The following is a 21157-nucleotide window of genomic DNA, read 5'->3' on the forward strand; positions in this document are numbered from 1 at the left end:
AAGGAGGATCGAAGCCCGAAAAACAAACTCAAAGAAGAAGCGCCGCCATCCGTCCGGACGCCGCATCTGCGAGGACTAAAAAACCCTAACCTAAACTACTAATCGGAGGCTCGGAGTGAAGGAACCGCGATTCCCCTTCCTGCCACTAGCTGCTGGAGCGGCTGATAGATGGGAGGCGAATCTACGGGCTCACTGACAAAGCCTGAATGGATGAGTTTGTCCTAGCTGCCGATGGACTATAAGACAAACCTTTTGAGCAGCTTTGCGCTAGTAATGAGGTGCCTCAGTTCCGAAGCTTGAAAAGCACCCGATGAAGGGGATATAGGGATTTGATTTTCAAGCTTGCAACTCCAGCACCCGATGAAGACAATATATCGGGACCCATTACGTACCCATTGATGCATGCTAACTACTTATGGTTTTGGTTTGCTCTTGGTCAGAAAATCATGTCTCTGTATGTGATGTCCTGGAAAAGAAAGTGATGTCCTGAAGGTGAAGTGAAATATACAACATTCCAGTGTCGTTGGAGATATGACGTATTCTTTTCTTTCTAACATTCCACATGATGTAGATAAGAAGTCGCCACGCCGCCTCCTTCGATATTCTTCAAACATTCATTTAACCAAGCATCAACTGAGGAGAAATGGTGGCATACTTCCTCTGTTTTTAAATAAGTGCCTTAATTTTGCACTAACTTTGATACAAAATTGTCTAAAGTGTACACATTTATTTTGAGATGGAGGGAGCATCTGAATATCTCCTCCATTTTGGTACGGACCAGTGGGTGAGTATGTGATTACATTTCGGTCAATTGTGTTGGCGCTACCCTTGAACTTGAAGCCTGCCAGCTCTCGTAGAAAGCGTAATGTTACGAGGCAACATACTATCCGCCACCGAAGGGGCAACACGGGCACGAGCCCTTCACGTTTCCACAATCCCGTCGCCGCACAGCCTCCCCTGACGCCGCCACGAGCCGTCGCGAGACGCCGGGAATGGAGAATCCCGACGGGGCGAGGAAGAAGAAGAGGAGGAGGAGAAGCGGCGGCGAGGCGTCCGCCTCCTTCGACCGCGACGTCTTCCCCATCCTCCTCGCGGCCGTCACGCCAACGACCGGACCGAACCAACGCGCCTCCTCCTCCGCCGCCGCCGCCGCGCGCCTCCTGCGCCGCCTTCTCTCCCGCTCGCCCCCGGCGCCGGCGCTCTCCCCTCTCCCCGGATCCCTCGTCGCGCTCCTACCGCTCCTCCTCTCCTCCAGGTACCAAAAGGGGAACCCCCTCCTCCCTGCGCAGCAATGCACTCACCGTCTTAGCCTGCTCGGTTATTTTGTTTTGCGATTTGTGATGCAGCTCGCATTCCGTGGCCGCGCTGAGCTGCGAGGTGATGGGCGCGGCGGCGCTGCAGTCCATGGAGGCCGCCGAGGCGCTGGCATCCGACGGCGGGGTCGCCGGTGGCTTGGCGCGGGCGCTGGGGGGTGGCAGCCAGCGAGTGGCCGAGGCTGCCTGCAATGCCGTGATGGATCTGTCGGCGTCTCCGGTTGGCAGGGAACGTCTCTCGGGCTCCCCTGTTCTGCCGAGGCTATTGTGAGAATCCAACCTGCTGTTCTAGGTTAAAGCATATTATAGCTTATAGTTTGTTTGATTGCTATGAATTGTCTTCCAGAGATTCAGTGAATATTTTGATTTAAATTGTAGTATATCTTGAATTTTAGTTGTGCCCATAACCTAGTTTGTTTTCCTACTGAAGATTCTGAACATGTGGAAGTGCGAATAAACTTCAGGTGGATGAAAACCAACCTTTATCTTCACAAGAGCAAGTTAAGCTATGTGTACATTAAGCCACCACAGTTTTTGGCATCAAACCATCAAACGATTTTTGCCATATGATTATATAGCTTTGAATTTTACTGACTATATCTAGAACTGGGCTATTATCGCAATCTATTTTAATTGATGAAAGAGATACTCTTTGTTTCTACTTCCTGAATATCTTCAGCCAGTGGAATTGACTTCCTTTAGGTATCTATTTTCTCAGGTGGAATCTATTTCCAGGGCTGTTGGTAGCGGGAGCACCGGGTGCCAAGCAAGAGTTTCAGAGCCAAGTAAATGTTTGTACTTGATCGTCGACACAGTGGTGCTCATGGTGAACTCCTGTAAAGTCGGCAAGTTACACAATCTGCAACAGGAGCTAGTTAGAAAAGTTACGCTTTTGTTGTATGAAGTATGGAGCAAAGTTAGACTCTTGCAGTCATCAACTGACTGCACCAACTGGAAGGATCAACTTCAAAGCAGACCATATGAGATATCTGAAGCTATTTTTAGGCTTACGATGGATCTTGATTGTCCAGCCCACCTGGAACCTGATGAAGTCAGAAAAAGCTTTTTTGGACAAACGGAATCTGATGTCGAAAAGTTTGCCCTGATGTACTGGGAAAACTCACCTTATTCATACAGGAAGAGACAAAGTGATCTGGAGGGGGATGATGTGTTCACTGCATTGCATAACGCTTTTGATCTTAGAACACCAGATGCTATTGTCGAGTCATTCATACGGGGCCTTGTTTCTTGCCCTGCTATTGCTTCGGATGAACTAAACATAGATTCATTTCTTGATGAGGTTCACGATTCCTTGGGTGCTCCTGTGAAGTATAGGCAAGATGTAAGAGTCGTGAGAACACGAGATCAGACCTCAACAGGATCTGGGGTGGAGGAGCATTTCTTTGATGATGGCATGGTCTTCCCAGATGGAACTGCATTTGTTGAACAATGTAAGGACGCAATCAAGAATGGTTTCTCAATCGCCTTGCGTGGCATGGAGTTCCGGTCTGAAAAAGTTGCTGCTATAGCCTCTGCTCTAGCTGATCTATTTGGTCAGCCTTCTGTAGGGGCCAACATATACTTCTCACCCCCAGGATCTCAAGGCCTGGCCCGGCATTATGACGACCACTGTGTGCTTGTTTGGCAGCTACTTGGGCGCAAGAAGTGGAAGATGTGGCCCAATACAAAGTCAATTTTGCCTAGACTATATGAACCCTTTCACTCTTTAGATGGCTTGGTGGATGATAGTGGCGGAAGGGTGGAAGTTCTACATGAAGGAGACATAATGTATGTTCCTAGAGGCCATGTGCATGAGGCTCACACTGACGTCGACGAAGGTGAATCTGAAGTCAACGTGTCCACCAACTACTCGCTCCATTTGACCCTTGCCATCGAAGTTGAGCCACCCTTTGAGTGAGTACCATTCCTGTTGCAAAAATAAAAGGCATTGCTAGTGGTTCTGTTTCTCACCATTTATCTACCTTTGTTACAGATGGGAAGGGTTTGTGCACATTGCTCTGCACTGCTGGTTGGAGGAGCAGGAACTTGTGAGGAGCCCTGGATCTGTCCAGTCCAAGCTGGAAGAACAAGCTCCGTTATTCGCTCTCCTGCTGCACGTGGCCATCAGGTTGCTCTCGGACAACGATCCTACTCTCAGGAAGGCGTGTATGGTGGCAGCAAAGCTCCCCTCATCCGAAACGTCTCATCCGAGCTCACTCCAAAACAGCCAGAGATCAACCTTCGCCGAGATACTCAACAGGATCGGCAGGAGCAACAACTTGAAGGAGGCGCTGAGGTTGATCGAGCTCGCGGTCAAGGAGAGGAACGAGGAGCCCTTCCAGTGGATGTCCTGGCTCCGACATCTCCCCCAGCAGCAGCACGATGGCTGCAGGAGGATCGACTTCTGCGACGTGTTGGGGCCCTTGGAAGAGCTTCTTGACATGTTCAGCTCCGATCGTGAGCGAGCCTCGGCCGATTTCGCCGATTTCAAGTCAAGGTTCTGTAGTCGTGCCGTGTACGACGACGCCTGCAGGGAGTTCGAGGCGCTGCTCGTTCTGTATCGGACGGCTCGGACGCGGTACGCCAAGGGCATGCTCGCGTTGCACGGGAAGCATGGTGGGTGACTGCTCCAGAGTTCCCCCATTTTTGCCGAACAGTTTTTCCTGTACACACGCTGCGAACGCGGTGTCCGTTGCAGCATTGGTTGTTTCGTCGTCGGTCTTGCAACCTGGAGTAGTTTGCGGTTTCCACTTTTGCCGTGCTACGACGTAGGATAAAACCACCTACTAGTGTGGTTGCACTTGCACAAGAACGCAGGGCCAAAAGTAGAGGCAGCCCATGTGTGCTGCTGCTGGGCGCTGTCACAGTGTCACTGCTAGAGTGCCCGTCCCCGGCACCGGGCAGCCCGACTGGAAGTGGACCAAGCTAGGGTGCCCCCATGACAGGCCACCCGACGCAAAGACATGCCGCACCTGACAAAGGGGATGAAGGGATGACTGTCCATCCATCCATCCATCCATCCATCCATCATCCTACACGGCTATAGCCCCAATTATTGGCCCCGGGGTCAATGAGACACGCCGCACAGCACATAGTTTGCTTGCGTTGCGGTGCAGGTCTTGCTCCGCTCTGATGCATCTGGCTGGGTTTGGTTGGAGAGGTCGCCTGGCCTGGGCTGGGTATGGCGGGAGGCGGACGTGACAAGGAGAGGCAGCCGCATCTTTCATTTCATATCCGGAGCCGGGGGAGGGAAGGAACAAGGAACACATTGTAAACAACTCTATCCGAGATGTGTGTGCATTCTGGGCGGGGCAGTCGTTGCCTCCGGTGCAGCTGCAAGGGGCGCCTCAAATCTCGTCCACCCAGAGCCCTATCGCCTAATCAAGAGCCAGATGCCACTGCCCGCGCCGCGGCCACTAGAATCTCGCCCGCAATCTAAAATACTTATACGCTTCCTTCCTTCAAAACCACATAGATAAATATTTCCAGCGCGATCTCGCAGGTCGCCCCGGCCCCTTCCCTCCGTCCCCTCCTCCCTCGTCTCGTCCGCGTCCTTGTCAGGTGAGTTCTACGGACTTCTCGATGCAATGCTTCCTCGATTCTCTGTTGCATTCGCCGCCGGCGGTTGATCGGCGGCAATGGCCCTGTTTCCTTTGCTTTGCTCCGGCTGATCATCAGTTATGTCTCTTGCTGAAGGTTTGGAGGCGGCAGAGTACCTGTAAGTAAGTAAGTAGCGGCGATGGCGCAGGCGGTGGTGCCGGCGATGCAGTGCCAGGTGGGCGTGCGGGGCAGGTCGGCCGTCCCGGCGAGGCAGCCCGCGGGCAGGGTGTGGGGCGTCAGGAGGACCGCCCGCGCCACCTCCGGGTTCAAGGTGCTGGCCCTCGGCCCGGAGACCACCGGCGTCATCCAGAGGATGCAGCAGCTGCTCGACATGGACACCACGCCCTTCACCGACAAGATCATCGCCGAGTACATCTGGTACGCACCACTACGCGCCCTTCCCCGCAATGTCGCCGCTCTTTTCTCGTCGCACGCGTCCATCTCGGCCACCGGACCCTGTTCGTTCGCTTCCATGGATTGATGGATTGACTTCCATGCGAGCACAGTGGGTACTGCTGTAGTGGCAGCTCGGGATAGGCCAAACCTGCACTTTTCAGGGGATTACACTAGATTATATTAGATTAGATTAGATTAGCACATGAGCAGATTTGCACCCTTAAAGTCGATACTCACTGCTAATAATAGACAAAGTTTTCAAGGCCTGGTGGGTGATTTGTGACGACTCACTCACTGCTTTTGCCTTTTTAGTTCCGGCACTTGAATAAGATGCAGGGGACTGGACACCCCACTTTTGGGGTGCAACCAGGAGTCGATCCTGTCATGGCATGCACCAACTATTATGTTTGTAGTAACATTTACTGTTAACAAATCTGACCATTTCTCTTTTTGTTTCTTTCTTTCTTCGCTTTGTGCAGGGTTGGAGGATCTGGAATTGACCTCAGGAGCAAATCAAGGGTACGCGTTCGATATCGTCATGGTCATCACAGTTATCGCTGTTTCCTTGCATACATATTCTACTCCCTCTGTAGCGTTCTTATAGGGATGAGCAGTCATCATTTTTCTCCAGAAGTTTTACGGGATGAGCAGTTCACTGCAAAGTATTGTTTGCTGTACTTTCTATTTTTGCTGCTGACAAGAAAATGCAATGCTACTGTTTCAGACGATTTCAAAGCCAGTGGAGGACCCATCAGAGCTACCCAAATGGAACTACGACGGATCGAGCACAGGGCAGGCTCCTGGAGAAGACAGTGAAGTCATCCTATAGTAAGCGGGAAATTTACTGTTCATGTGTTCTTCAGCCTTGCAGATGCAGAGTAATCTGGATTTCGGCTTTTGCTAACTCTGTTCATGTTTTTCTGTCCTGCTTTCAGCCCACAGGCCATATTCAAGGACCCATTCCGAGGAGGCAACAACATACTGGTACCTTTTTGAATGCGCTTTATGTTAATCGTTAAGAGATGATTAATACCAGTGCTCACTTTACTGGTTACATGTGTAAAATCGGCTTGTTAGTTAATACGGAATTTGTTATTTCAGGTTATCTGTGACACCTACACGCCACAAGGGGAACCCATCCCTACTAACAAGCGACACATGGCTGCACAAATCTTCAGTGACCCCAAGGTCACTGCACAAGTGCCATGGTAACTAGTGCATTTGAGAACCTCTGCCTATATAAAAGCCTGGTATTGTTTGCACACGAAGTTGAAACATTTGCTTTTCTAGGTTTGGAATCGAACAGGAGTACACTCTGATGCAGAGGGATGTGAACTGGCCTCTTGGCTGGCCTGTTGGAGGGTACCCTGGCCCCCAGGTACTGCATCAAGAAGCTTGATTTACCAGATGACAATTAATCTCAGGCTAACTGAAATATACACTTCATTAAACACAACCGAGTAGTAATATTTGTGCTGAAATGTTGCAGGGTCCATACTACTGCGCCGTAGGATCAGACAAGTCATTTGGCCGTGACATATCCGATGCTCACTACAAGGCCTGCCTTTACGCGGGAATTGAAATCAGTGGAACAAACGGGGAGGTCATGCCTGGTCAGGTATGCCTCCGTATTTATATGGGTGCATGTATTATTCTTGTTATGTGTGAATCAGTGTGATGTTTTTGACCTCTTCTTTTAAAAGAAAATTAAACTGTTTAATAAGTGAAAATTCACAACCTCTATTCATGCAGTGGGAGTACCAGGTTGGACCTAGCGTTGGTATTGATGCGGGAGACCACATATGGGCTTCAAGATACATTCTCGAGGTACTTCGAACAATTGTCTATGGTTCCCTGATGGCCTGATATCATAGAACCTTGGTTGTCTATAGGTGCATGTGTATGAGTTTTTATGATTTATTCTGACACTCTGAAGAATTCCCTTCTTAAATACCATAAAACCAGTTTTCGCTGAAACATCAGATCCCATAAGTCCATGACTGACCGAATGAGCATCCTTTTGTTGATATTAGCTTTTTCACTACTAAGTAAGCACTTCTAATTATCATCCTACTCACTGTAATCAGAGAATCACGGAGCAAGCTGGTGTGGTGCTCACCCTTGACCCAAAACCAATCCAGGTATATTCTTGTAAGTTGTTCGAAGCAATTTATATATTAGAACTTAGTAATCTGAAGATTGATATGATGTAGGGTGACTGGAATGGAGCTGGCTGCCACACAAATTACAGGTTCCACTCTTTTCTGTTAATATTTATTTATCCCGCATTACTTTTACAAAGTATATCTTGCTGTATATTTTTTTCGAGAAACCTTTATTAAAAATTTTCAGAAAACCTATTATAGCTGCGTTGAAGTAAATACAACGGGGATTTTGTGGGAAGATAACATATGCTGATACTAACAGACAATGTTCCTCGAAAGACTATATTTAAACTTATTATCAAGTGTTATTCAGAATAGACATGTCTTCAGTATAGTTACTAACCTTTTTGGTAGTTTTTTCTCAATGCTTGATATAGTTTGTCCTTAATTTGCAAGTGAGAAACAATCTTTTCTTGTTGTTGCAAATGTAGCACATTGAGCATGCGCGAGGATGGAGGTTTCGACGTGATCAAGAAGGCAATCCTGAACCTTTCACTTCGCCATGACTTGCACATAGCCGCATATGGTGAAGGAAACGAACGGAGGCTGACAGGGCTACATGAGACAGCTAGCATATCAGACTTCTCATGGGTATGGCGAGTGAAACCTTTCTTTATTTTTTAGTTGCACCCTACTTCGGTACTGATCATAGCACTTTGTTTATCAGGGCGTCGCGAACCGTGGCTGCTCTATTCGTGTGGGGCGAGAAACCGAGGCAAAGGGCAAAGGTATTTGCTCCCCCTTGTTCTGCAAAACTACTTGCAATGGTTGGGAATGCAGAAAAAGAATTATGACATCCCAAATAAAATTCAAGTACATTGGGCAAGCCTAATTCTTGCGGAGCAGAACAGGAATTATGACAACCCAAATAAAATTCAAATAAACCTCTTGCGTATATTGTACTGGTATATACTCCCTCCGTTCCAAAATAAACCTCTTGAGTCATCCATTTTGGAACGGAGGGAGTATATATCAGTACCTATGTGTTGTAGCTTGGTAATCTGCATTTTTTAACTGAAAACGATACCTTGTTGCCCAACAGGATACCTGGAGGACCGTCGCCCGGCGTCAAACATGGACCCGTACACCGTGACGGCGCTGCTGGCCGAGACCACGATCCTGTGGGAGCCGACCCTCGAGGCGGAGGCCCTCGCTGCCAAGAAGCTGGCGCTGAAGGTATGAAGGACCTGAAAAGGCCGAATTCTTCCGGGGAAAAGAAAATAAATCGGCGGCGGCGAGACCGTTCGTCCGTCGTCCATTCTTGTTGATCCTGTGGTTCCGTCGGGGCACTGTCTGTACAAAATCCTCACGGTTTGTAGAACCGCTCCGCATGTTTTTTCGCTTGAACTGAGTCCATTTGATCTGTTGGGTCTGTACAATCACTGTACCTGAGTCCATTCGGAGAACTACGTTATTAAAAGGATAATGAATCGCGCAAAGGATTTTTTTTTTGCTGCTTTCAACTTGGTCCGTCTGCTCGATTGGTGCGCAGCCTTGGGCCGCTTGTCACAGATGTATCGGTTTTCTGCTAGTTTTCCCTATAAGTTGGTTTATTAATTCTCTTCTTCTTAACGAAAAGGCAGAGCTCTTGCATGTTGCTTGAAAGGAAAACTTGGTCCGTCTGTAAATCTCAGTGTCCCCAAGCTGCGAGACCCGCTATGACCACTGTGGAGGAGGGCGGTCCGTTTGCAGATGGTCGCTGCCGGACAGCCCTCTCTCTGCTCGAGCACACACTCTGAAGAAACGAGACAAGGAATTGCGCAGCGCAAAGTTCGGCTGCTTTTCTGTTCTTCTTTTCCTTTTATTTATTCAGTAAAACAGATCGTGCCGTGCTGCTGCATACTACTCCCTCGGTATCATAATATAAGACGTTTTTGCAGTTCAAACGTCTTATATTATGGTACCGAGGGAGTAGATTGCAACTGACTCCACAATTCCTGTGCCATCCCACGGACGAGGTCGTGCCGCTGGAGTCCAGTCCAGGGGAGCGACACGGCTGAACGCACGGAGCACACAGCGAGCGTGCCCTTGTGCAGATACAGAACCTAACAGAAAAGTAGTGAAGAAACTGCTGAATGAAAACGCCTGTCGATTTTGGCTGCCATGGCAGCGTTTATTTTGCGCAACTGAATTATGCCGACATACACCCTGTGCGATAGAGAGCGATACCACTGCGCAATGGCGACATCCGACATGTCCACACGGCTCCCGTGCCGGTGCCGGTGCCACTGTCCTGGATTCCAGGGGTGCGCACTCATCGCGCTGGAGGCTAACGGCCGATGTGGAGAGCGTTCTGCGTTGCTAGTGTTGAAACTGCTGGGTGCACGGTGCACCCCACGGATCATCGAGTGCCGCCCGGAGCCAACCCACAACAAAGAGCTACTCCTACCATGCAGCGAAGAATCAGCAAAGACACAACTATGTATCTCGATTTTTCTTTTCAACGAAGATCCATATAAAATCGTGGACTTGGTATCTTTTACAGAGAATCAGGATACACCAATTCCATAGAACTGGACTACTAGGAGTACTTGCTAAAGGCACCGAAAAAGAAGAGGAAACTGAACTGGACAAGATTACACACCAACTGAATAATATCCGGAGGCGGAAGGCCTATGGCCTGGGATGCTTTTTGTGCGCCGGCGGGGAGCTGTGGCCGTGCATGGCCACGCCGCTGTAGTCCGCGCTGGAGATCAGCCCTTCCGCCGCAACCGCCTCCTCGTCCTCGTTCCTCCAACTTCCCTTCTTCCTCTCTTCGCCACTCTCCGCTCCCATAGGCACCACCTGCACATGTGCACTTCACCGTCAAGAGAAACTCTGATGGTGCTAAATACATTTTCTTCTGAACAAAACAAATTTCTTCTCAACAGAAAATGGTGTGTGCTTCGTGCAGAGACAGGCACACAGCTGAATAACAGCTGCAGAGTCTCTGCTCAAAGCACACAGGAACTCTGTCTTTGGGTTTCTGGATTTCTTGGTGGGGGCAGATGTACTGACCTCATGCTGCTCCCCGTGCTCGCCTTCACGCCGGTAATGGTGGTGGTGTGCCACTTCTTCTCCGCCTTTGCGACCCAGAACACGATCTTGTAGACTGTCCAGGGAGGGGTGCTGAAGAGAAGATCTGGAGGAGGCATCGTCCGCAAGAGTGGCTAGAAGAAGGCTTGAAACACACACTACGGTGAGCAGCTTTTCCATGGTGGTGCCTGTGGCAGCTGACAATAATGGAGAGGAGGAAGCTCTTGTAGAACGCTCTCTCATCCGTGTCTTTACTAGGTACACATCGGGCGATGGTTGCGCAAAATGCATGATGGCGCCTGGGCTTACGCATATTTGCATATTAGACCCCATTTGAAGATTAAAATGCCACCACATAATCGGCTTGGAGTCAGCATGACATTGTCGATGACAGTCAAAAAGTCTTCCTTGCCCCTAAGGAGTAAGGATCAACGCATCACCTTGGAACCCTAATCTCTCCCTTACCCCATCCCCCCAAAGGAGACAATAAGGAATCTACGCCGGTCTCTGTAGACTTTGTCCCAATGCATGAATTTGAGGAGGATCGAAGCTCGAAATACCAACTCGAAGATGAATCGCCGCCATCTGCCCGACCGCCGCTCCCGCAAGGACTAAAAATCCTAACCTAAAATACTAGCTAGAACCGAGGCACCGTGATTCCCCTACCCGCCACCAGCCGCCGGAGCGGCAGGGTATGGGGTGTGAATCTATGGTCTAATCGGTGGAGCTTGGAGGGGAGGAAAATGTTGCCCTAACCACCTACGTGTGAGGGAAAGCAAAATATTATACTGGGTGAGAATACACATCTTTCAACATTGAGAAGTCACATGTGGTACATAGTGCGGTGGAGTTGCAGATGAAGCAGTAGTTATCCATGAATATTTATACAAGAAAATTGGTGGGAAGAAGAACTTGGAAAAATGAAAGGTATGACAGTTAATTGTAAGTTTACTTTTGAAGCTCGAACATCAAACACTGATGCAGATAGGTTAGCTAAGTTTTCAAATACTCTTGATTTTTCATCCCATCCCTATGATCCTTTTTGTATACCGCTTCATGTGCACTAAGATCAATAAAGCTTAGCTATACCCCTTAAAAAAAGATATCCGGGTAAACCACGCTGGGCCCTGATATGGAAACACAGCAGAAGCAAACATGGGGAGGGGCAATTAAATCTTGGTTGATAATATTGATATAGATTTACTTTGTGTAGCGTGTATAATCTTTTCAACCCTCTGTGTTAGCATAATGTGATCTTAATTATTTCAGTGTGTGAGCCATAACATGACATGTGACTGAACCTGCGAGTCATGAGCGAGAGGAAATGTCCAATAGTGGAGTATACAATAATTTGGTAGTAGGGGCCGGCACGGGGAGCCACCACATTTGGCTACTTGCAGCCGTATATGCCTTCTTTTTCTCGTGGGGATCCCTGATAAAACCTGACAAGAAAACCAGAGAGGACCCAGCACCAATAGTCGCACCCAAAAAATTCCAAAATTGACCGATGCTGTCTGGACGGCCATCACCGACCCACGCCTCACGTTGAGCATGTTGTGGGACGTATCGTGTCTGAGGGAATGGGCCTATACTATCCTCCGTGCGCAGTATGCTGTGCATGCATGCTGTCAGTGCAATAGTGTGGCTCAAGCTGGTTGGCCATTTGCTGGTGCCCGGCAGCTTTCATGTGACATGTCTACTCTTTCGGTAGATTGTGTGGCCGTGTTGGGAGGAAGTTAAATATAGAGCTGAACACAGTGATCATTCTTGGCACTTCCTATGTTCTCTGAAAAAGGTTTTCCCACTCCCATGACCAGCACACATGTAGTCCTTTCTGATTCAAAGGTTTTCATATGAATTTCGAAGTATCAGATTTTTTTTACGTTGCTCGTTTAATTCGTATGGTTGAATCTTACGAGATTTATTCCTAATGATTCCTTTGTACTACATTCTAGGAAATTTAGCATCTACTAAAACCTTTTGAAAAGAATCATTTTCTTCTTGTGTGATGCAATCAAATAAACCCAAGAAATGTAGCATTCAAATGGACATGAAGTTGCAATCATATGTTTTCCTACGTTTTTGGAATTCTGCAAATCAAAAGGGCACATAACTACTACTTGTACTTGAACATACAGTGTCTGAATACCCTCTGCCGTTCAATCAATCAAATTAGATGGACATACATGATCTACCGTTACACCAGAAACCAGACCAGGCCAGGCTGAAGCTAGACGTTGAGGTGTCAATTCAGTTAGCCAGGCAAGGTTATTGATGGCCGATAGCTGCTTGGATTCGGCATGCCCAAGAGCGAGGAGGCAATTCCAAATCTGTGTCTTTCTATGTAGTCCATTTGTAGATTGGAGGTATGCTTGGCAGTGTGCGTTAGCAAGTTAGTAGCTTGTAGTACTAGAAGTATATTTAAAATTTGATGCTGATTATGCTCTGTGATTAGAGTATGTCATCACACCGTACGCGGGGCTCGAGACACTGAGGTCGGGTTCATGAAAGCTTCTTTTATCAGAGCTGTCGATCTTGTCTCTTGCTAGCCAATGAGCTATCCACTTTTCTGCTCCATAATAAGGACATGTCAACTTCCCAAATATAGGTCTTTGTAGAGATTTCACTATAGACGACATACATCCATATGTAGATGCATTTTAGAGTAGAGATTCATTTATTTTGCTATGTATGTAGTCCATAGTAAAATGTCTACAAATACTTATATTTAGGAACTGAGGGAGTAAAATAGAATTATGGGTGGCTCCATCACGTACATGTCTTCTTCTTCTTTTTTGCGAATTCCATTATGTACATGTCAATCTTGAACAATGACGGTTCTAACTCGTACCGGATAAACCCGCAAAAAAAAACTCGTTCCAGATAAACAGCTTCGTTTATGCTTAAAATTTGCAACAACAGTGTTTACATTGCAGTAGGCGACTTAGTACTAATGCACTAGTAGAAAAGGGGGCTTTTACCCCGGTTGGTAAGGGCCTTTTGTCCCGGTTTTCGAACCGGGACTAAAGGGTCGTTACTAAAACCCTAACCCTTTAGTCTCGGTTCTTACACCAACCGGGACCAATAGGCAGGGCCTTTTGTCCCGGTTGGTGTCACCAACCGGGACCAATAGGCATCCACGCGTCAGCATTTCAGGGGCTGGGGTTTTTGTTTTTTTTTTAAGGGGGGGGGGGGGGTTGGGGGGTTTTGGGGGTTAATTTAGGTGTTTCATATATTGTGTTAGCTAGCTAATTAATAGAGAGAAGTGTCCTCTCTTATCTCTGTGCTTGGTCGACGCTACGTACTATATACGTATGGAGAGGACTTGACACGCTAGCTAGTAAGCAAATAAAGGAAACAGAAGATCGTCATGAACATATGCATACAGAGAGAAGTGATATCGACCACCTCTCCTTCTCCGAGAGATTGGTCGAACAACAAGTTCTCGTATATCTATCTGACACTACCGGCTACATATATACAATAATTATCTCTTACAATATAATCTCATAATTAAATTGTAAGAACACAGCGTCCACATAGTATTCTCCGTTTTCAGCTATCACGTGGTCAAGGAAGAATGCCGCCAATTCCTCTTGAATTGCTCGCATACGATCTGGTGCTAGGAGTTCATCCCGCATCCCAAAGATCTAATTTGAAGAAGGGGGTCAATACATATATATATATGAATAAATGAAACTCGACACAAATGATGGTAATAAAATAAAATTGTGAATATTATTGCTTACGCACTTCATATTGTTCGTCAGAGTAGCCCCGCTCACAGGTCGTGTGGCGGATAGACTCGCAAACGTAGTATCCACAGAAATCATTCCCTTGTTCCTGCCACAACCACTTTACAAGAAATAGAGGTCAATCTAACTGATAAGCAAGCATGCTAAATGGTATTGATGAAACTAGCGCTTGAATCACTAGGAGATGTGCGGAACATGCTACTATAGTACTTACTTTCGGGTGTCTAAATTGCAGCTTCTTCGGCAGTCCCGGAGCTTTTGTGGTGAATTTTCTCCAAACCCTGCCAGACAAAGAAAACAATTACTTGATATCAGGAAATGAAAAAAGTTGCTGATATGGTGGATAATGATCGATTTAACTTACTTCTCGAGCATTTGAGTCATGTCTGCATAGTCCTGGGGATCTTTTCGTCTCGAGTCTAAGACGGTTACTACTCCCTGCTCAAGCTTAATCTCTAGGAGAATATAGTGGAAGCTGCGCATGCATGCATAAGTCATCAATTACATTACCATAACCTGGACTAATAAGGGAAACCGGATATGCACAAGACAGTAACACTCACTTGAAGTTGTAAGGAAAGAGTATTATATCTTTGTTTTGATTTAATACCAACGATCGTAGCAAGTTGGCCTCGGCTTCTTTGGCATGTTTTTCAGCCGTATATGCATCTATGAGATTTGTGTTAATGAACCCAATATCACCGATTTGTCTTTTCTTCAATTCGGCGATCTTCAATCTGCATAATATAGTGAGGATAATTATAAATACATGCAATAAAAGAGCTGACCTATATAGAGAGACTTAATGACAGAAGTAGTACTACTTACAGACAGTAGCAAGTGATCGTTGATTTATCGAGGGCCTTTTGATTGAAAAACTAGAAGAACTCCTCAAATGGAACATTCAGCAGTTCAATTCCACCGAGGTCATTCTCCGGTTTAACTCTCAGCGTCAAAGTATTCATCCCATCAGACTCTCTGCAGGTTTTCATGTACCAATCATGTAATCTTCGCATCATCGTTGTTAGAGATCTTTCATCTTTGACGAGAGGCTTCCCGTAATGGTATTTGTGTTCGTCCACCTCCATGATTTCATAATGTACATCATCGGGCAGGTAATCTCCAATATTGCTATAACCGGGCACAATCCTCGGATCATTACCGACGATGTCGCTAGACACCTTGAGCGGGGGGCACGATTGGTTCGCTTGTTCGCCGAGCTGGGCAATTTTTTTCCCAGCTCGTCATTCTTTTAACCTTTGATCACTGACAGTACTTCCCGACCGCTCCGATTCGACAAATGTCTTTGCAATAATGCGCTCATAGTTGCCTTTCGGCGGAGACTTTGGTGGTTTTGTCAGGGCAGCCAGAGTGCGCTTCGCTTTCACCGGATCTACCTTCTCCTCCGGAGGTGGATGTTTCTTTGCTTTCACCCCTTGAAAGAAGTTTGTCAATTCGGCTCGCACGATCTTCGCGTTCTCCTCCGGGGTCCTCTCGTATGGTAACTTCTATGGAGTCTTCAGAGAAGGACCGAATCTGTATTGCCTCCCGCCTCTGGCAGCTGTACTGCTAGACGCCGGCAGAGCAGACGGAGCGGCTGCGGCTGTCTCCTTTCCTTGCTTACGAGGCGGAGGAGAAGGACTACGACGCGCCGGAGCAGCCGGAGCGGCGGCGGGTCTCTTCCGCCCTTGCTGACGAGGCGGAGAAGGAGGAGGCTGGCTGCTCTGGCACGCCGGCGCAGGCGGAGAAGGAGGCGGAGTGCCGACACGCGCCGGAGAAGGAGGCTGAGTGACCTGATCACTCGCCGGAGGAGGAGGCGGAGAAGAAGGCTGAGTGCCCTGATCACTCGCCGGAGGAGGAGGCGGCGGAGTGCCCTTACTCGCCGAAGGCGTCCAGTTCGGAAGGTTAATGAGCTCCTTCCGCCATAGGCACGGAGTCTTCAGAGCTAAACCCAGCCGAGTCTCCCCTTCACCGGTAGGGTGGTCAAGCTGGAGGTCCTCAAATCCCTCCGTTATTTCATCCACCATCACCCTAGCATATCCTTCTGGAATCGGCCGGCAGTGGTAGGTTGCGCCGGGTTTAGGAGGTAAAACAGAGCCAACAGCCGCCTTGACTTTGAAGTTCTGCCATTGCGCCATAAGGTGGCAATGTTGAGACTCCGTGATAGCATCCACGGGGTAGCTAGCAGGAGCCGTCAAGACATGCTCCGGCTGAAGCAGCTCGGTGGAAGCCACGCTGCTTCTCCGCTGAGATGGCGGGGTAGCTTCGGGGGTAGTTTCGGCATGTCGATTACCGTCTCGTTCCTCTAGCGCTTGAACCCTTTCGTGCAGCTTCTGAATTTGGGTCTACTCCATTTTTTCCTCCTCTCCTGGCTTTTGTAACCGCCTGCGTCCGGAAAACCAGCCTTCCACGAAACGGAGCCTGGCGTGCCTCGTGTCTGTCCAGGATGCTCAGGATTCCCGAGGGCCATTGTGAGCTCGTCGTTCTCTCTGTCTGGAACGAACGTCCCTTCCTGCGCTGCATCGATATATTGCTGAATCTTCTTGACTGGTATTCTCAAAAGTTCGTTCGTCCAAACGCACCTCCCTGATACAGGGTCCAATTTTCCGCTAGCCCCAAAGAACCAAGTCCGGCAACGGTCTAGCCAGTTCATTGTCTGTGGTTCGATCCCTTTTTCAAGCAGATCATTCTCAGCCTTGGCCCACTTAGGCCGGGCTTTGAGGTAGCCACCTGACCCCGTGCGATGGTGAAGCTTCTTCTTCGCAGCATTCTTCTTGTTTGTCGCTGACATCTTCTTATTCTTTTCCGATGTCTTGTGGGCCACAAATGCGGGCCAGTGATCTCTGATCTTCTCATACCGGCCGATGAATTCTGGTGTCTCTTCTTTGTCGACAAACATTTTCAGCTCATTCTTCCACCTCCTGAATAGGTCTGCCATCTTCTTAAGAGCATGAGACTTGATTAATTGCTCTTTAACTGGCTTCTCCGGATCCTCCTCTGGCGGTAGGGTGAAATTTGCCTACAGCTCAGTCCAAAGATCATCTTTCTGCATATCATTGACATAAGACACCTCGGGGTCTTCCTTCTTAGGCTTATACCATTGGTGGATGCTGATCGGGATCTTGTCCATAACAAGAACCCCGCACTGAGCAGCAAATGCTTCCTTTGTCCGGATGGGTTCAATCGGTTGGCCGTCGCGCGCGATTGCTGTGATCTCAAACCTTTCATCCGACCGCAACTTTCTCTTCTGGCCACGTCTCTTTACCGAAGTTGTGCTTGATCCGGAGGGCTAGAAAAAAGAAGAAAGACGAGAGTTAATTAATATGTGTACATACCAAAACAATGAATGCATCAATTAGCTAGTTAGCACAGGCTTAACTAATATATTTACCTGGCCGGACTCTGTTCGGTCACCGGAGCCGTCACCACGGGCTCCTTCTTGCACCAGCATTGGGTCACCGGAGCCATTATAATCATGTCTTTCCTCCTCCACTCTTCGATCACCGTAGCCTGCTTCTTCACCCTGTTCTTCCAGACCATCATTGTCGTTAAGATACGACAAGATATCACCTCCGGCTAAGATTATGTCCCCCAACACCTCTTCTGCTTGCTCGTCTCGTCCGTGCTCCATTGTTTCTGCAAATATTACAACATGGCAATTATTACACAAACATGACAGCAGGTGGATATATTAGTGCAAACGTAGACCTAGCTTATTTCGGGTTTGGGGTGGCCTCGGCAACGCTTCAAGGGTAGGGGCGCGGCGGGAGGGGGTAGGAGACCGACATCGTTTTTTTCTAGGGTTTGGGTGTCCTTGAGAGTTTTGGTCGAGCGAGAGGGCCCGGGGGTGCTCCCGTGGTATAAGTTATCACGGTCGAAGTTATCCGGGAGGGGGAGGCAACTGGCGATGAAAACTGAAACTTTCCACAAGTGTTTGTTATATAGTCCGACGTCCCCCCCTCATGTCGAAGTTATCGGGGAGGGCCTGGGTAGATTGACAACGACGACGCTCTTTTTCTAGGGTTTGGGTGGCCTCAATAGTTGGTCGGGCAAGCGGACCGCCTCTCTCTCATGCATGTCCGACGTCCCCCCTCATGTCAAAGTTATCGGGGAGGGGGTAAATTTTACAAAGTTTTCATACAATCAAAGAACTCTATATATATCATCATCATCTATCATCACAATCAAAGAACTCTATATATCATCATCATCATATCATTTACAGAAAAATTCTAAAGAAAAAATAATCTATATATCACAATATCAATATTTTCTATATACATACATCCATACATACATACATACACATACATATACATCTACATTAATTATATATATATGAACAAAAAAATACTAATTCTATGAACATAAAAAGGTCTATGAACAAAAAAACATCACATCAATATTTTCATCCATCCATACATACATACATACATACATACATACATATATATATACATCTACATTATATATGAACAAAAAAATACATAAACTTTACTAATAAAAAAAGACAGCGAGCCAGGGCGGCGGCAGCTCACAGCGTGGGTGGCGACGGCGACGGCAACGGCGGGGGCGGGGCAGGGCGCGGGCTCTGGGGTGGTGACGTACGGCGACGACGACGGCAGTGCTCGGGCAGGGGCGTGGGCTCGGGAGCGGCGACGACGATGGCGGGGGCGGGGCAGGGCGCGGGCTCGGGGGCGGTGACGGCGACGATGACGGCGGGGCGGGGCAGGGCGCGGGCGCGGTGACGGCGACGACGACGGCGGTGGCGGGGCAGAGGCGCGGGCTCGGGGGCGGTGACGTCGACAGCTACGGCGGGGTCGGGGCAGGGCGCGGGCTCGGCGACGGCGTGGCAGAGGGGCCGGGGCACGGGCGCGGGCTCGGCGATGGCGACGGAGGGGCGGGGCAGGGGCGTGGGCTCAGGGGCGGGGCGGCGACGGCGTCGGGGCAGCCTGGCGGCGTCGATGTGCTCGGCGTCGTCGGGGCAAACTGCAGATGAACTCTGAAAAATTTACTAAGTGTTTGCTTATATAGCAAAGCCATTGGTCCCGGTTCGTGACACCAACCGGGACCAATGCCCCCTTTAGTCCCGGTTGGTGCAACCAACCGGGACCAAAGGCCTCTTTTCAGCAGCCCAAAGGGCGGGAAGCGGCGGCCTTTGGTCCCGGTTGGTGGCACCAACCGGGACTAAAGGGGGGGCATTGGTCCCGGTTGGTGCCACTAACCGGTACCCATGCCCCCTTTTAGTCCCGGTTGGTGCCACCAACCGGGACCACAGGACATGTGCTGCCCGCGTCGCGGCCAAAGTTTAGTCCCACCTCTCTAGTTGAGAGAGCTCGAGAGTGGTTTATAAGCGCTGCTGCGCCCACCCTCTCGAGCTCCTCTCAATTGCAGGCTTTCGGGCCTAACCATACACTATGTGCCTGTGGGGCCTACTGGGCCACGTGCGGGCCTGAATCCTGGCCCATGGTTGGGTTTCTAGTCGTATTCAGGCCGTGGTGGCCCAGTAGATGGCATTTTTTTTTCTTTGTTGCTTTATTTAATTTATTTTGTTTCTACTTACAACAAAATACTTACTGTTGCTATTTTTATTTATTTTATTAAACTTTATTTTTTAATTCTTTTTGCTTTTAGGTCACAAAAATTATAAACTTTCTGTTAGTGCCATTAGTTTTCAAATTTGAATAGTTTAAATTTGAATTCTTTGAAATTTGTGTGAATCACTAGTTTGTGATTAACTTTACTATAAAAATAGATCTTGGAGTGATTCTTTTTCCTGCTATTTAATATTACTGCGTTTTATGATTCTATTCAAAAACAGATTTTGTTATTTTAGTTTCTAACAAAAAAATCTTTATGATAATGCTTTTTGCTATTAAAGTTTCTAACAAAAACATTCTTTATGAAAATTCCTTTTGCTATTGGAGTTTTATAAAAGCTTTTTAGTTGATTCTTTTGGCTATTGTAGAATATTATAGTTTTGTTTTAGTTGATCATAACAGCATATTTTAATTGATTGTTTTTAGTTCATTCTTTTTGCTATTAGTTCATGAGCTATAAATGACCGTGAAATTGAAAAGCACTACAAATGAACTCTGAAAAGGTTGAAAGTTGGCATGGTGTCATCATTTCACCCACATAGCATGTGCTAAAAAGTTGAGAGGGTTACGGCAAAAACTGGATGCACTTCGTGTACAAAATGGACAATCTCTTCCGAAGTATCAGGGTTTCGAACGAAAACTCATCAGTTACAAAGGGATTTCATTTTTTGAACTTATTTGAACTCCAGACTTTTTGTGTGTTCAAAATGCACCATTCAAAGCCACATCATCAATTTTCAACCCTTTCTGACTTCATTTGTTATTTTTCATGCATTTACTGATTTTCATGAGCTATATGACCGTGAAATTGAAAAGCACTACAAATGAACTCTGAAAAGGTTGAAAGTTGGCATGGTGTCATCATTTCACCCACATAGCATGTGCTAAAAAGTTGAGAGGGTTACGGCAAAAACTGGATGCACTTCGTGTACAAAATGGACAATCTCTTTCGAAGTATCAGGATTTCGGACGAAAACTCATCTGTTACAACATGCATTTTAAATGAACTAATAAAAGGTTGAAAGTTGGCATGGTATCATCATAATAGTTGTGGAGAGAAAGTCTTCACTTTTTCTTCGCTTCTGTCCTTTGCTTATTGCGCCGTAACCATGGATAATCTTCATCGTTTATCAGGATGCTTGGATCAGCCTTGACTTTGAAGGGAGGAATTTCATGAAACTTTTCATAATCTTCAGACATGTCTGTCTTGCCCTCCACTCCCACGATGTCCCTTTTTCCTGAAAGAACTATGTGGCGCTTTGGCTCATCGTATGATGTATTCGCTTCCTTATCTTTTCTTTTTCTCGGTCTGG

General features: G+C 47.6%; 3 protein-coding genes across 4 annotated transcripts; 2 read left to right on the forward strand and 1 right to left on the reverse strand.

The window, feature by feature from the left end:
• The first annotated feature begins 902 nt into the window (after window positions 1-902).
• Window positions 903-4023, forward strand: LOC109750077 (uncharacterized). The gene is made up of 4 exons (XM_020309032.4): window positions 903-1255; window positions 1347-1580; window positions 2016-3227; window positions 3307-4023. Exons 1-4 carry the CDS (start codon window positions 993-995, stop codon window positions 3935-3937), a joined length of 2340 nt encoding a protein of 779 aa, XP_020164621.1. The 5' UTR covers window positions 903-992; the 3' UTR covers window positions 3938-4023.
• LOC109750078 (glutamine synthetase leaf isozyme, chloroplastic) lies at window positions 3901-8925 on the forward strand. 2 transcript variants are annotated; one of them, XM_020309033.4, is made up of 14 exons: window positions 3901-4874; window positions 5010-5291; window positions 5789-5828; window positions 6034-6137; window positions 6245-6293; window positions 6411-6517; window positions 6600-6687; window positions 6799-6927; window positions 7062-7136; window positions 7397-7450; window positions 7523-7560; window positions 7906-8065; window positions 8142-8202; window positions 8517-8925. In XM_020309033.4, exons 2-14 carry the CDS (start codon window positions 5053-5055, stop codon window positions 8654-8656), a joined length of 1284 nt encoding a protein of 427 aa, XP_020164622.1. In that variant the 5' UTR covers window positions 3901-4874; window positions 5010-5052; the 3' UTR covers window positions 8657-8925. The 2 variants fall into 2 exon arrangements, with proteins under 2 accessions (XP_020164622.1, XP_073365216.1); XM_073509115.1 differs by having other exon boundaries at window positions 4813-4873; window positions 5003-5291.
• A 972-nt stretch (window positions 8926-9897) lies between these two features.
• LOC109750084 (uncharacterized) lies at window positions 9898-10752 on the reverse strand. The gene is made up of 2 exons (XM_020309042.4): window positions 10472-10752; window positions 9898-10258 (listed from the first exon to the last, which is right to left on the reverse strand). Exons 1-2 carry the CDS (start codon window positions 10730-10732, stop codon window positions 10088-10090), a joined length of 432 nt encoding a protein of 143 aa, XP_020164631.2. The 5' UTR covers window positions 10733-10752; the 3' UTR covers window positions 9898-10087.
• Between the last annotated feature and the right edge of the window lie 10405 nt (window positions 10753-21157).

Source organism: Aegilops tauschii, chromosome 2, assembly GCF_002575655.3.
Source record: "Aegilops tauschii subsp. strangulata cultivar AL8/78 chromosome 2, Aet v6.0, whole genome shotgun sequence".
NCBI lineage: Eukaryota > Viridiplantae > Streptophyta > Magnoliopsida > Poales > Poaceae > Aegilops > Aegilops tauschii.

Coding starts and splice junctions, on each gene's coding strand:
- LOC109750077 (XM_020309032.4), top strand. CDS start 993: ATGGAGAATCCCGACGGGGCGAGGAAGAAGAAGAGGAGGAGGAGAAGC. Junction 1,256..1,346: donor CCGCTCCTCCTCTCCTCCAG/GTACCAAAAGGG, acceptor TTTGTGATGCAG/CTCGCATTCCGTGGCCGCGC. Junction 3,228..3,306: donor GAAGTTGAGCCACCCTTTGA/GTGAGTACCATT, acceptor CCTTTGTTACAG/ATGGGAAGGGTTTGTGCACA.
- LOC109750078 (XM_020309033.4), top strand. CDS start 5,053: ATGGCGCAGGCGGTGGTGCCGGCGATGCAGTGCCAGGTGGGCGTGCGG. Junction 7,137..7,396: donor CTTCAAGATACATTCTCGAG/GTACTTCGAACA, acceptor CACTGTAATCAG/AGAATCACGGAGCAAGCTGG. Junction 8,203..8,516: donor AACCGAGGCAAAGGGCAAAG/GTATTTGCTCCC, acceptor GTTGCCCAACAG/GATACCTGGAGGACCGTCGC.
- LOC109750084 (XM_020309042.4), bottom strand. CDS start 10,732: ATGAGAGAGCGTTCTACAAGAGCTTCCTCCTCTCCATTATTGTCAGCT. Junction 10,259..10,471: donor AGCACGGGGAGCAGCATGAG/GTCAGTACATCT, acceptor GCACATGTGCAG/GTGGTGCCTATGGGAGCGGA.